This window comes from Silene latifolia, chromosome 11 (genome assembly GCF_048544455.1).
Source record: "Silene latifolia isolate original U9 population chromosome 11, ASM4854445v1, whole genome shotgun sequence".
Classification (NCBI taxonomy): domain Eukaryota; kingdom Viridiplantae; phylum Streptophyta; class Magnoliopsida; order Caryophyllales; family Caryophyllaceae; genus Silene; species Silene latifolia.
The window spans coordinates 18493642-18507530 of record NC_133536.1 but is presented as its reverse complement, the minus strand read 5'-3'; the positions used below and the strand labels follow the sequence as shown (position 1 = coordinate 18507530).

At 35.9% G+C, this 13889-nt stretch overlaps 2 protein-coding genes and 1 non-coding gene across 4 annotated transcripts; all 3 read left to right on the top strand.

Moving 5' to 3' along the window:
* The first annotated feature begins 4178 nt into the window (after window positions 1-4178).
* LOC141611281 (SNW/SKI-interacting protein A-like) lies at window positions 4179-7648 on the top strand. 2 transcript variants are annotated; one of them, XM_074429786.1, is made up of 3 exons: window positions 4180-4313; window positions 4902-6522; window positions 7352-7648. In XM_074429786.1, exons 2-3 carry the CDS (start codon window positions 4932-4934, stop codon window positions 7489-7491), a joined length of 1731 nt encoding a protein of 576 aa, XP_074285887.1. In that variant the 5' UTR covers window positions 4180-4313; window positions 4902-4931; the 3' UTR covers window positions 7492-7648. The 2 variants fall into 2 exon arrangements, with proteins under 2 accessions (XP_074285888.1, XP_074285887.1); XM_074429787.1 differs by lacking the exon at window positions 7352-7648 and having other exon boundaries at window positions 4179-4309; window positions 4880-6803.
* Window positions 7649-10930: 3282 nt separating this feature from the next.
* Window positions 10931-12923, top strand: LOC141611279 (uncharacterized). Its single transcript, XM_074429785.1, has 3 exons — window positions 10931-11434; window positions 11670-11803; window positions 12529-12923. The coding sequence occupies exons 1-3, from the start codon at window positions 11225-11227 to the stop codon at window positions 12692-12694; spliced, it is 510 nt and encodes a 169-aa protein (XP_074285886.1). The 5' UTR covers window positions 10931-11224; the 3' UTR covers window positions 12695-12923.
* A 356-nt stretch (window positions 12924-13279) lies between these two features.
* Window positions 13280-13440, top strand: LOC141616440 (U1 spliceosomal RNA). The gene has a single exon (XR_012530788.1). It is a non-coding gene; the product is annotated as a U1 spliceosomal RNA (small nuclear RNA).
* The last annotated feature ends 449 nt before the right edge of the window (window positions 13441-13889 follow it).

The window sequence follows — 13889 nt, the reverse complement described above, 5'->3', positions numbered from 1 at the left end:
TTCAAATATTTAGTAGTAGTTCTAGCGGTGAATCGGGTTGGATTAGTTCGTGACGGGTTAATTTCGAACTTGCAAAAGTTCCGGTCGAGACGGATTATTTGGGATTCGGGTCATTTTAAGGTCAATTATTATCAAACAATTTATAGATAATACACAGTATACAACAATAACATTTAGGTCTGCCTATGTTGGGTCAGGTCAAACTCGAGTCTTGAGTTCGATTGTTAGGTCAGATTATTTAGATCAAGTTATTCAATTCGGGTCAGTCAGTTTTGCCAAGTCTATGTAGGAGTAGAGCATTTTACACAAGCATTTTATTTAGCATTTTACGCTGGAGAAAGATATCCGTAGAAAAGGAGAATCACCCACTTATTATAAATTGAAAAGTTGCACCATTTATTACGATTTATTTCAAAATATAATCCTTTTGCGTTACTGAAATTCCTCTCCCAGTTAATGTAGTGGCCTATGCAACTTTTTTGTAATTAATTATTTCCTTATTAATTCACTAATTGAAACTCCGTATAACCCTCATATACAATACTTATACTTACGGTTCATGCAAATGATGAATCTCACATAAGGACATTTGTGAGGGCGAGTGGGTATTAGTAATATTCATAACCTGGATGCAAACCCGTCAACATCACATTCGACTCCCCTTACACCAAGAAAACTAATATAAGAACGAACATTAAAAAACAACGTATTTGATGAGTAGTTAACACTTGAAGTAATTAAGTTAGCAACTAATATAGGTACATAGATAGCGAAGATAGGTTTTGCAAGTCACCAAAAACGCACTAATAACAACAAATATACCCGATTCTCATAATTTAGCTGGACGTACGCGTCCTTGCATTTCTTTTTCTTTCCTTTTTGCGAGACAATCGCCCTATTTCATGTGAGGAGTCGCCGTGTTTTTTACGTTAACGTATAATTCCAAGCAAAGGAATTAAGGAAGTCAGTTGACTTGGTTAATTACAAAAGGATGTCTTAAATATTATTTAAATACACTATTTATTTATTTGTAGATGGTATTTAATTTAGTTTGTAAAATTATAAGACGTATAATTTATAATTCGAGTTTAAATATTCCGTCAACAATGTTGTAGTTGTCTTGTAGCGTATCTTACACAAAACATTATATATACGGGTATTCGTTTATGGTTCATCTTTTTATGAGCATGGATCCTCAATGGCTATATATGTCAATTATGAAAAAAAAAAAAAAAAAACCCGATTCAAACTCTTTTCAGACGACAAAACACTTTATAAATGGTGGCAAACACAAGAGAGTGTTAGGCTCGACAAACGACGAGGAAGAGAGATAGAAAAGGTGGAAACTGCCCTGTTAGCCATAACTCTAAGGAGAGGGCCGACCATTGACCTCTTTAAGGTTTTACAACAATATTTACAGATTGCCTACCAACTTAGTTACATTTTAAATTTTAATACTGTAGGAGTCGAACTTCTAAATTCAAAGCCAGAAATTGAACTCTTTACAGACTTGCGAAAGTAGAATCCGATTCACTCAATTTGGTAGAGCCATATGCTTGGCTCTAAAAATAGTGTATTTGTTGTATAAACCATTTGGTCCATTTGTTTGTATTATTGATGGTGTTACGGTTACAACTAGTTGCATTATTTATATTCACCCACTCTAGTTTAATTTAATACCCAAGATTAGGTACCACCCATCACCGTCTCTATATATAAGGGTATATGATCATTAACATTCACATAACAAAACCAAAATCATACAATCATACACACCTCACTAAACCATTATTACTATTATTCCTATTTCTTTCGAAAAAAGAAGAGGGCTAAAATGGCTGTTATGGTTGAAGAAATAAAATCATGTCCTAAGAAAGATATCCGTCGTTCTTCAAAGAATAATAAGAACAATCACCAACAAAAAATTACCAAAAATACCCTTTTCGAGGCGATTTCTCAAGGAGGAAATATAACTTCCTACAAAGCTGAAGATGGTTCAGTAAGGATGAAAATCTTGGTGAAAAAACAAGATTTGAAACAAATTCTAGGTGCTATGAATAATGCCGGGATACGAGACCGGCCTAGGGTTTCCTCGGTTCCAATATCGGCTTCTTCGGCCATTGAAAGGCGGTTATTCGAGCTCATGAGAAAGAAGAAGGCAAATGCTCAAGCAAAGGGTGTTAACTTGAGTTCTTGGAGACCACATCTTCAAAGCATTCCAGAGGAGCATTGATATTTATTTGAAATACGGTGCAAACTATCCTGTTTAGACCGAATTTGAGTTAGGTAGGAGAATTCTGAGTTTTAACACCGTTGCATTCTCGGATTCTCGATCATTTCCCCAAGTGATATTATTGAGCTTGGAGTTTGTACCATATATATTATATGGCTTAACATAATTTGGTAGGTTATGCGACAAGATTAATTGATTAAACATAGTAATCATTATTATAGATTACTAATCAAGTTCTTTTGATGATTGTTTTTCTTCTAATTCTATGTGAGGCTGTAATACTAATTTTTTATTTTTCTGGAACATGTCAACTTGGGGTCCTTGCCCTGTTTTTTCTTAATGTAAATTAAACTTCTCATTTTTTTAATAGATAATAATTATTATAAATAATAGGGAGGAAGTATTTGATTACATCGAATTACAAGTTTTTTAATGATTAGAAGAGAACAATCCTTTGGCATGATCACCCCAGATACTTCGGTTAATACAGATGTCAACTAACTTAATAGGTAAAGTCATGAATGGTGGTATTTATGATTTGGATTCGAACCCATCAATATAATAATCGCCCTTTATGACTCCCTTTACCCATCAATATAATAATCGCCTTTATGACTCCCTTTACCCAAAAAATACTTTAATTAGTTATTTTTTTAAAATTTTAAGCCATTTGATTTAGCCGTAATTTAGTGGTGTTATTATAGCTTAGAGGAATCCATACTTTTGCATACAAGTTAACTTCACCACCCAATTGTATTGCCGGTTGTCCTTAATAGTTTTTAACTCGGGTCATAAACACCGATAACAAATAATTTTCCATGCTAAACTAATTGATATGAAAGTTTAGAACATATTATTAGCAAATTTTAAATATTGCTTTACAAGTTGTTATTAGAAGTACAAAGGAAGCTTTACAGAAGACAAAGCACTCTATAATTTAAAGTACATGGGTCTATCTGTCCGATGTGGGATTAGTTCCCTTCCAGAGTTCCAGTCATGTTCCGATGCATACATCCAATTGTTGTCGTCCATTCCTGAGCTATAACATTCAAACATTGGATTAATTGATTAGATCATTAGACAATAACAGAACCAAACTAAAACTATAAACTGTAATCAAGTATTAATTCGAGTCCAAACCAGGATAGCACGGATTACCTTTCTTGTTTAGCGGTACTTCTTTACACGAAAGTGGTAAATAACAACGTTAATAATCACACACGATGAATATATGAAGTTTGGTATATCTAGAATGTATGCATATTTTTTTTGTATACAAAGTAGAATGGTTACGCCTCTTATTTATAGAACATAAAAGTGTAAGAGGGAAGAGTCATGAGTGAAAATCACGATGATTTACTTAGTATATGGCGCCAAAACACGACTTTGCAATGCAATAATAATACACTTAATTGAATTGGATAACCCGATCCATTACATATCCTAAAACATCTCCGTCGCATATACCTATGTACTCCAAATTCTAAAGCTCCCTTAGCGGCTTAGCCACCCTCCCCGTATTTCGCTTTACCAGATTATATCTTCATCTTTGTTAATATACGACACAAAATTGTTATATGAACACAATGCGATATACGTTTCTTATCATACGGAGTTCCGTATATACAATACGTTTTTAGAAAAGTTGTATATTGTTTTCGACTCTATTTATTCAATTAAAAAAACCTAAACTGATGAGACGAAGCTCTCAAATCTGAAATACACATTACCCTCAAATCCTCAAAAACATGTGGGAGATAATTCCTAAATTAAGTCGGTTTTCGTCTTGTTAATTAAACTCTCCTAATGTCTTACACTTTTTAATGGTGAATATTTATATTGAATTAGAAAAACGATTATTATGTGAATATTGTATGAATATTTCCTTAAGATAGATTAGGAAACTAAAACGCATATAAATAGACATCTTATGCCATACGATTATTATTCATGCAATTTATCGGTTAAACCTAACTTTCCAATACAACGAACAAACCTAATTCCGAAATCAATAAACCCTAATTTCGAAACAACCCAATTCCCGCGACTGCAATTTGATTGCTTTTCATATCAATTGTAAGTTCTTCATGGCATCCCCTTTCCGATTTCCTTATTTCTGTTGCTATACAATTATACATATGTTCAATTATTTGTTTTCCTGCGTTTAATTTTTAGTTTCTTGTACCCAGAAAAGTAAAGCCATTAAAATTTATGTTGGGTTTTGCTTAAATTGGTTGAGGATTAAACATACTCCCTATTTCCTAGATTATTATCAAAAAAATTGTATTCGTTGAATACCCAATTAGGTTTGCTTCATGATTTTCCTTTTCAATTGATTTTGTTTTACTGTTACTGCAATCTATTGGAAATTATATGGTAAATTGGTAATTTCTGCATGATATTATGCCCTAGTTTAACAACAATATACTCGTGCAACGCGGTTTTACACAAAATCGTAAGACGGGATCTTTTAGTAACCACTTTTACCCATTATTAAGGTTTTGTTTGAATCTGTTTTACAATTATATTACTGTAATAAAACCACCTTACAAAAACTAACTCAAATACATCAGCTAATTTTTTGTTTTCAAGGTTATTGCTTTTAATATTTTGGTTATTTATTTTTTTGTTTGTGTTTTTTGGCAGGCAAAGTTTAATCTGAGGTTAGGGAGTTGGAGATTGCTGTATTTTGTGAGCTATGGTGGCTCCTCTGAGAGAACTATTACCGCCTGCAAAATCGTCGAAATCTACTCAGTATGATCACACAAATGATCCCTGGTTTAAGAATCGTTTTACTGCTGAAGAGGTAGAAAAGGTCTCAGTTAGTTCTGTAGACATACCATCTTATTTGAATAGACATCGTGTTATTCCTCGTAAGCCTGAGGATTTTGGTGATGGAGGTGCGTTTCCAGAGATTCATGTGGCCCAATATCCGCTGGGGATGGGAACGAAAGACTCTAAACCAGGTTCAGAGATATTGCCTGTGACGGTGGATAGTAATGGGAATGTTGCTTTTGATGCTGTAGTTAGGCAGAATGAGAACGCGTCTAAGATTGTGTTTTCTCAATATCGGGATCTTGTCCCCAAGATTTTGAAGGGTGAGGAGGCGGAGGAGGAAGAATTGCAAACGAAGATTGAAGAGACGAGGGAAGCTACTCAAGCGGCTGTTGAGGAGATCGTTAATGTAAAATTGAGTGTTGCTCAACCTAAAAATGTGCCCAAACAATCAACCGACTCCAAATTCATCAAGTACCAACCATCCCAACAATCGGCTGCCTTTAATTCCGGGGCAAAACAGAGAATTATTAGATTGGTAGAGATGCCGGTAGATCCTCTTGAGCCGCCTAAGTTCAAGCATAAGAAAGTTCCAAAGGCTTATGGCTCACCACCTGTTCCGGTTATGCATTCTCCGCCTCGACCTGTGACGGTCAAAGATCAACAGGATTGGAAAATTCCACCTTGCATATCAAACTGGAAGAACTCGAAAGGGTACACCATTCCTCTTGATAAGAGGCTTGCAGCTGACGGAAGAGGTCTTCAGGAAGTTCAGATCAATGATAACTTTGCGGAACTGTCTGAGTCTCTCTATGTGGCAGAGCAAAAGGCTAGAGAAGCTGTGTCAATGCGATCCAAGGTTCAAAAGGAAATGTTCAAGAAAGACAAGGAGAAGAAAGAGGCCGAGCTTCGTGCTTTGGCTGCTAAAGCACGCTCTGAGAGGACATGTGTTACTGCCTCGGTGGCTATAGATGATTCAAGAGCGGATATATTGCAGCGTGAGAAAATTCGTGAGGATAGAGGAAAGGAGAGGAAGCGAGAGAGGCGGTTGGAAGCAAAGAGTGAGTCAATGAGGAAGAAGAGTAAGATTACACGAGATAGAGATCGGGACATTAGTGAGAAAGTTGCTCTCGGCATGGCATCAGTTGGGGACGGAAGAGGAGAGGTTATGTATGATCAGAGGTTGTTCAACCAGGAGAAAGGGATGGACTCGGGTTTTGCAACAGATGATCAATACAATGTATATGACAAGAGCTTGTTCACTGCTCAAGCTACTCTTTCAACACTCTACCAGCCTAAAAAAGATGTGGATTCTGACGTGTATGGTGCGGCTGATAAACAGCTTGAGAAAATTAAAAATACGGAAAGGTTCAAACCCAACAAGGCGTTCACTGGAACATCAGAGAGAGCTGCTACGAGGGGTAGGCCTCTCGAGTTTGAGCAAGAGGAAGAGGCTCCTGCTGTGGAGACTGATCTATTTGGGCTTGACCGAATTCAGGCAGAAATGACGAAGGGTCTGCAAGCCATGGATGGAGTTGGTGGTGGTTCCTCGAGAGAAGGTTACGACGGATCTTCCAGTAGGAGCCGGATCAAATTCGAAAGAGGGAGCTAAACCCTGTGCTTTTCAGGTTTTTGTTAAGAGGTTTTACCCTTGATGGATTTTTTTTTTTAAATTCGGTACCATTAGAGATACCGGTTCCTCGAGCGAACTTTATCATGAATATTTATTTCTGTAGGTTTTTTTTGTAATGATGTAAATATTTAGAGCGATTTGAATAAAAGACGTTCTTAAAAACTGAAGCTTAAAAAACATCATTGCTCTTTCGTAATTTGCTTAATCATGGAGAGTTTTTCATAATGTTTCCTTACACTACCCTTCCCTCGACAAAGAGAGAAAAACCAAAATTTCCTCTTCTCCTCCCCAACACATAATCTAATTTCTTCTGCAACTTGTAATTATTAATCTCGATTATCATATTGAACAATAAATTACTTCCTTTTATTTATTAACTACTTTAATGTTTAGATTAATTGATTTACAAGTTATATTTTCCGATTAATTTTGATTTTTTTTAATTAGGATTTGTGAGAAAAGGGTGGTGGTAGGCAAGAGGTGGTCGTGGCGCGGGGAAATGCGCGACTTCTGGGCGGTAGACGGTGGTGACACGGGGGTGGGAGACACGGGAGGGGCGTCAAGAGAGAGCATAATTCGTATAATTCGACAATTTTTTTTCGTTTTATTCATCATAGACAGTACAATGGTGGGTGAGGATCTAACGAGGAGAGGCGGGTAGAGGGGATGCGGTGGCAGTGGTTGTCCGGCGAGGGAAGGGGCGGTGGTAGCAGAGGTAGGCTGGCGTGGGTTCTCAGATGGTAGTCGTGTCAAGCAAGGAGCGGGAGTCCGAGACATCCAAAATAGATCGATGGACCACCTAATGCCACCGCCGTCATGGTGGTCGGCCTGCAGTGCAGTGATCATTTAGGTCAAGGGAGGGCGGTTGGTCGCGGCAAGCAGAGGCGGGGAAGGGTGGTGGCAGAGGTGGAAAAGGGAGGGTGGTGGCATTCAAAAGGGAAAATTAAACATGAGAAAACTGAAAATTTAAGAGTTGTAATGAAAAGGGTAAATAACTGAGATTATGAGACCATCCCCAAGCAAGGTCACGAGGGGGGTCGCGACCTTGTTAGGTCGCCTTAACCAACAATTAAGCATGAGATTAGCGTGACCTTTTGGTTGCTCTTGACCTTATAAGGTCAATTTGTGACCTCTTTGGTTGCTCTTGACCTTATTAGGTCAATTGGTGACCCAATAGGTGTCAAATTATCATTGGTCGTAAACAAAACAAAAAGGGTTGGAAGGTGAAAAATAATTGGGTTGATGACCTAGGTCGCGACCTTCTGCTTGGGAGGTGAAAATGGGTCAAGGTTAATAAGGTGAGATTAAGAGTAAAATCGGGTCGCGACCTAATTAGCGCGACCACTGCTTGGGGATGGTCTGAAGAAAAAAGTCTAATTAAGTCATACTCCCTTCTAATCTCTAAGATCTTCCACATTTCCTAAAATGACAAATTCACAAAGATTTTCCATTTTCCTTATTTGTTTAATATTTGTGGTTATAATAACTTATAACCCCACAATCTCTCATTTACTTTCACTTACATCAGTTAATAACACGGTTACGACTTACGATATGACTTAGATGAAGTACTACTTACTAGGGCTAGGGATGTCAATTTCACCCGCACCCGATAAAAATTTGATCCCACCCGATTCTAAAAGACGGACGAAAACCCGACCTAAATGGATGACGGATGGATGATGGATGAAACAGATGACGGATGACGGATGGATTGGATGAAGAAATTTCACCCGTCATCCATCCACCACCCAATTTATTAGTTCTGATTTTGAAAAAAAATATATGTATTACATTTTTAAGATATAAAATATTCAATTTCTCTTATTTTTCTACCCTCATTATATATATTTGGTGAAAATACACACTAAAAAGTTGCATTAAAATGATTATATAACTTAATTTTTCCATCCGTTTCATCCATGGATGATGGATGGGTGGATGACAGATGCTAATTTTAATGGGTGGCAGATGGGTTGGGTGGATGACGGATGCTAATTTTAATGGATGGCAGATGGGTAGGATGAGATTTTAATGTGACAGATGGACGACGGATGAGGCTTTACCCGACCCGAACCCGATTTATTGACATCCCTAACTAGGGCTGGAGAAATGTATTCTGAAATTTGGCCCAATTGAGTGCGTTATAATGGTCCATAGATATGTAGTTTGAGCTGTCGGCCCAGTTTTATAAATAGTCATTACTCGTCTAGTACTTCTGTAAGTTGGCCTGGTTGGGTAAGCAGTTTGATGCCCACTATATTAGACTTAATTAACACTATTTTTTTAATAAAACGGTCTCACGATAATCTTAGTGTGGCTACTTCTTTAAATAGTTGTTAATGTAAATTCAAGTGATATTTTACCTAAGTAATTCCACGAAAAATAATTTCCATTAACCACCACCTTCATGAGAAGCACATCAAGATCTTTGTAGTATGGTTTTACAATTCTTATTATAAAAACCGTTTTACAGAATCCTTTTAATTAGTTGTTACTTTGTTTCAGTGGGTTTTTTGTTTGTCTCATATTATTTATATGACACCGTCTTCTAGAAACTTGCTCACTAAAACTTAAATATAATAATAATTACTCCCTCTGTCCCGGTCATTTGTTGTCCTTTTCCATTTTTGGGTGTCTCAGTCATTTGTTGTCCTTTCTATTTTAAGAATGAATTTGATGAGTAATTTGATCATTTACCCTCAATTTGTTCCACTTGTCATTTAGTAATTGCCCTCTCCTCTTTTCTTGGTCTTTGTGCCAAAATCAGGACAACAAATGAGCCGACGGAGGGAGTATAATTTTTTTATATAAAAGAAAAAGGACAGTTATGGTGTCTCTTCACTCCATCAAAAACTCTCGTATTGGATGAGAATCTGCTATACAACATTAAATCAGTGAACACTACACGACAATTGTAGTGGGAAACACTTGATTAAGAAAATCACACCCGCAATTGATTTTTATATTTAGTGAACAAGAAAATACTACACCGCACTCCATCTACTAACCTTTAATAAATGATTCTTGGTCTCCCATATCGAAGAAGGAAAAGAAAGTAATTTACTTTATACTCAGTAAGAGCATCCACAATGATAAGCTAGTTGGTATTATCTTACTTTTATCACATCATTTTTTTGAGCAACAATAATTTCAAGCTACAAGTTACTCCAATAGTAAATCCTATTTAGTATTAGCTTGATGAGACCTAACTAACACACTTTTTTATTAATTTATTTAATTCTTAATTACTAAATAAAAAATAAATGAAACAACTATTTTTTTATTGGTTATATTTTCTTGTGGGACCATTTGAGCTACTAGCTCTAAGGAGCTACTAGCTCAATTTAAGCTAGTTGATGTGGAGTGCTCCAATGGTTAACCAAGTAGCTTGAAATTTTTTTTATTTGCAAGCAAGTCCTTTTAAGTAACCATTGGAGATGCTCTAAGATAAAGAGTTACTTTATCAATTGCCATTTGGTTTTATTTAACAGAAATTTTTCATGGTAGTCTTGAATTATGGCAGATTACACATGATACTCCTGTGTTTATTTCCCAGAATACCATTTGACAAATTTCCGTCATAACGCCATTACTCGTATGACTTGTTACGCCTTCTTTTTGTTATCTAATACACTAATACTTCGCCATCTAATACCCAAATCCTTATTTTATCTAATAAAACATTTAATACCTAAATAACAAAACACAAATAACATAACATACTAAATTACTCATCTAATTACTCATATGTAATCTGCCAAAATTCGAGGGTACCATAAGAAATTTCCATTTATTTAATGTGACAATTCAATCTTTATATTTTTACTCCATTTGAGAATGTAATTCAAATTACATTTCACTCCTCGATTTACTAGTACACGATATTTTTTTTATTATTAGTGTTAGTTACGTCTACATGGCAATATGGAGGAGAATTTTATTAATATTGAGGAGATTACAGATTTCCAAATTCGGATTTAAATTATTATGATATGCATAACAGTGCAACATAGGGAATTTATATAGTACTCTTTAAGACCAATATAAAATGACTTAAATTAAAAAATCTCGATACAAAAAATCCATCGTAATTTCTCGGAGCAGCGACTACCAGATAAATACACAAAACTAACCGTTAGTGGAGCTAAAAGAATCCTAAAAGTAATGCAAAGGATATCAACTGCTCCCAATTTTCCATTGAAAATAAAATAAGTGTAATCTATTGACCGGGACGAAGGGAGTAATCCGTATTATATCAGGTTGCCCACTCTATAATTTACGGAATATTAATCATTTTAGAGTTCTTTGGACACACTTCACGTAAATGATGTCACATAAAATTATATCCATCAGTCAACTTCACATTTCATTTACTCAACAAATTCTTAGTATATACTTGAAATTCATCAACTAAAAACTGTAGGGAAAGTTAGATTGGAATGGTAGTTTTCTATCCAAGATTCTAACATCCAACTAATATTCAACCCTCCTACAAAACCTTAGTAATCCCAACATACTACAAATAAATAAGCTACTGTTTATTTCAAGATTATTTGCTGAAAACATTAGCACAAAAAATTATGGGAAAAGGAAACACGGGGGAATTAATGAATTTGGCAAAACAACAAACATCACCACCGTCACCGCCACCACCACCGCCTCGGTCGATGTGGAGTAGCTATACAAGGAGGGAGATTGAAAGGTTTTGGAGGAAGAAGCGGTTGGTGGAAGAGGAACATCTGCTTGCTGCTATCAAAGCTGCTGCCCGTCTAAGGGCTACCCACCTCTCTGTATTGTCTTTTATCCCTTTAATCGAGTTTTGTTTTTGATCGTATTTGGAGTATTAATGAAAAATCCTCAACATGTTAATTATCGTATATCCTAACTAATGAGAATATATATTTTTTTGTTGAATTATTTTTGGAGTACTTATTTTATGGTATTTTTTATGTTCGGTCACTTTATTTAATATGATATCGTCTCATAAAAGACTTAACGACAAATATGTGCTATTGTTTGATACAGAAAGACGATTATAGGCGATTTTTAGAATCCCTGGAAGAAATTGAAATCATGGAAGAAGATATTGCTAGTAACAAGAGGGAGACCAAGAATTATTATGGTAATAATCAAGAAATCCGTGTGGGGATCAAGGACTGGTTAGTCATCTATCACTCTAATTATTATTATTATCATGTATATATACGACTATACGAGTAATTCTGTAAATCTGATTAGCCAACCCTTACTGACCTTCCATATTAATCACATGTATGTGATCGAGCGAGTACGTAGTTATTGTCGATCAGTCTTAGGATGAGTAATCTCGCGTCTACATTTTCCATGAAACGGGGGTTTAATTTGAATTGGCCTTAGATTTAGATAGTTGCGTATACGGTATATGGTTTGGTAAAGAAATACTCGTATATTATTATTTATAGTCAACTCACTTCGTTTTTGATAGACCTTGATCACCAACTTCGCTACTATGCTATGGATTGCCTTAAAGGGACTCTAATTCGTAATCACCAACTAACCATAAATAATTTCAGATTCAATAATTGTGACATTTAATTAGAACCGTCACTCTTATCAATCACACCACAAATTAAAATAGACATGTATTGTTTCAATTATTATTCGATATTAACTACCGTATTTCATTACCAACCACAATAACAACTGTTACCTAGTAGCTCACTCTTACAAATTAATTATGGCATATCCGTCACAAGGCAACAATTAATTGATGCGAATTAGTTTCAGATTGTGGTGACGGATACGTGATAGTGAAAGACATTAACAAAAAGGGTTTCGGTCTCTAGTCAGTATTTTCAATGTCGGAATAATTTATTCATATGATTTCTACCTTTGATGATGATAGGTGGACAAAGAGCAAATATGCATACTTGAATGAACCGGCAGTTGGGACAATGAAACCAAGTAGACGATCAAATTACAAACCAAACAATATGTTCATGTGCAACTACAAGTTGAGTTCCCCAGTAACAAATTCCTCATCAAAAGCTCCTTATCTTGGGATCTTCTAATTCATTCTCATTCCGATTATGATTCTGATTCGATAAACATCACTTTCAGTTATGCCTTCGATGATTTCGACATCACCAAGCTATGAATATATGTTGGCAGGCTAAATATTTACTTATCGTTTTTTAAATTAAATGTATGTATGTTGTGCATACCAATTCATGTTAATGTAAATTTGTGACTCTGTGAGTGGAACGGTGAATAAATGATTTATTTGCGTAGTTATACAAATGATTATATGGTGTTCGGTATTCCGATACTTTACTTGACACTTTATTTTAGACCATAAAATAGTTGTATCTGATATTCTAACACTTGTTTCGTGACCGACACTTATTTCACTGATATGAATCATGATTCCTTTACCTTGACATCAATTCACTCATTAATTGGGTAAGAGAGTGTCTTACAAAAGATAAAACTATTCTATCTACCGAAAAAAAAAAAAAGATAAAACTATTCTTCTAACAAAACCGTAAGTCTATGATATCAAGGAGGATCTACCTTGTCCCACATCGTTACTGAGAGTGAAAGACGAGAAAAGACGGTAGTATAAGAAAAGGATTAGATTCGTGATATAGGTAAAAAAACTTACCTTGGCGGGGTCTATAGGTAATCAAGAAGGCCTATGGCCTAGGAAGGTGTTCTCCATTGCACTTTGGAAGTGCGCCTGCCTAACTTCTCCTCGATGTGGGAGAGTGTACGCCATTATTTGTGTAAGTGGGGCCAGCGTTCGCGCGGCCTCCATTCAATTACAAATCGAATATTCATTGTTTGTTTACACCATTTAATTACGCAAAATCTCATTGAATAAGACGGGCGATATCCATCATGTTTCGCGATGAGATACCGCTTTCCTCTCACAAAACGCCATGAAAGGTGAGTGGGAAGACATAAAGATTCCCACCTTGTCCTCTCCCTTTTTGTGAGTCACATGTCGTGACGCGGACGGACGGGATTAGCCCGCCACAAGCAAGACTAGCTGTTGGACAAAAGGAGTAGTACATATGAATATACCCTCCTCGTCTCGATCATTCGTTATCTATTCATTTAAATATACTCTCTCCGTCTCGATCATTCGTTATCTATTCATTTCAGCATAGAGATCAAGGAAATGACAAAAGTAGAGAAAAATAATACTCCCTCCTATTCACTATATTCTTCCCCTTTCCTTTTTGCACAAGAAATAAGAAAGTG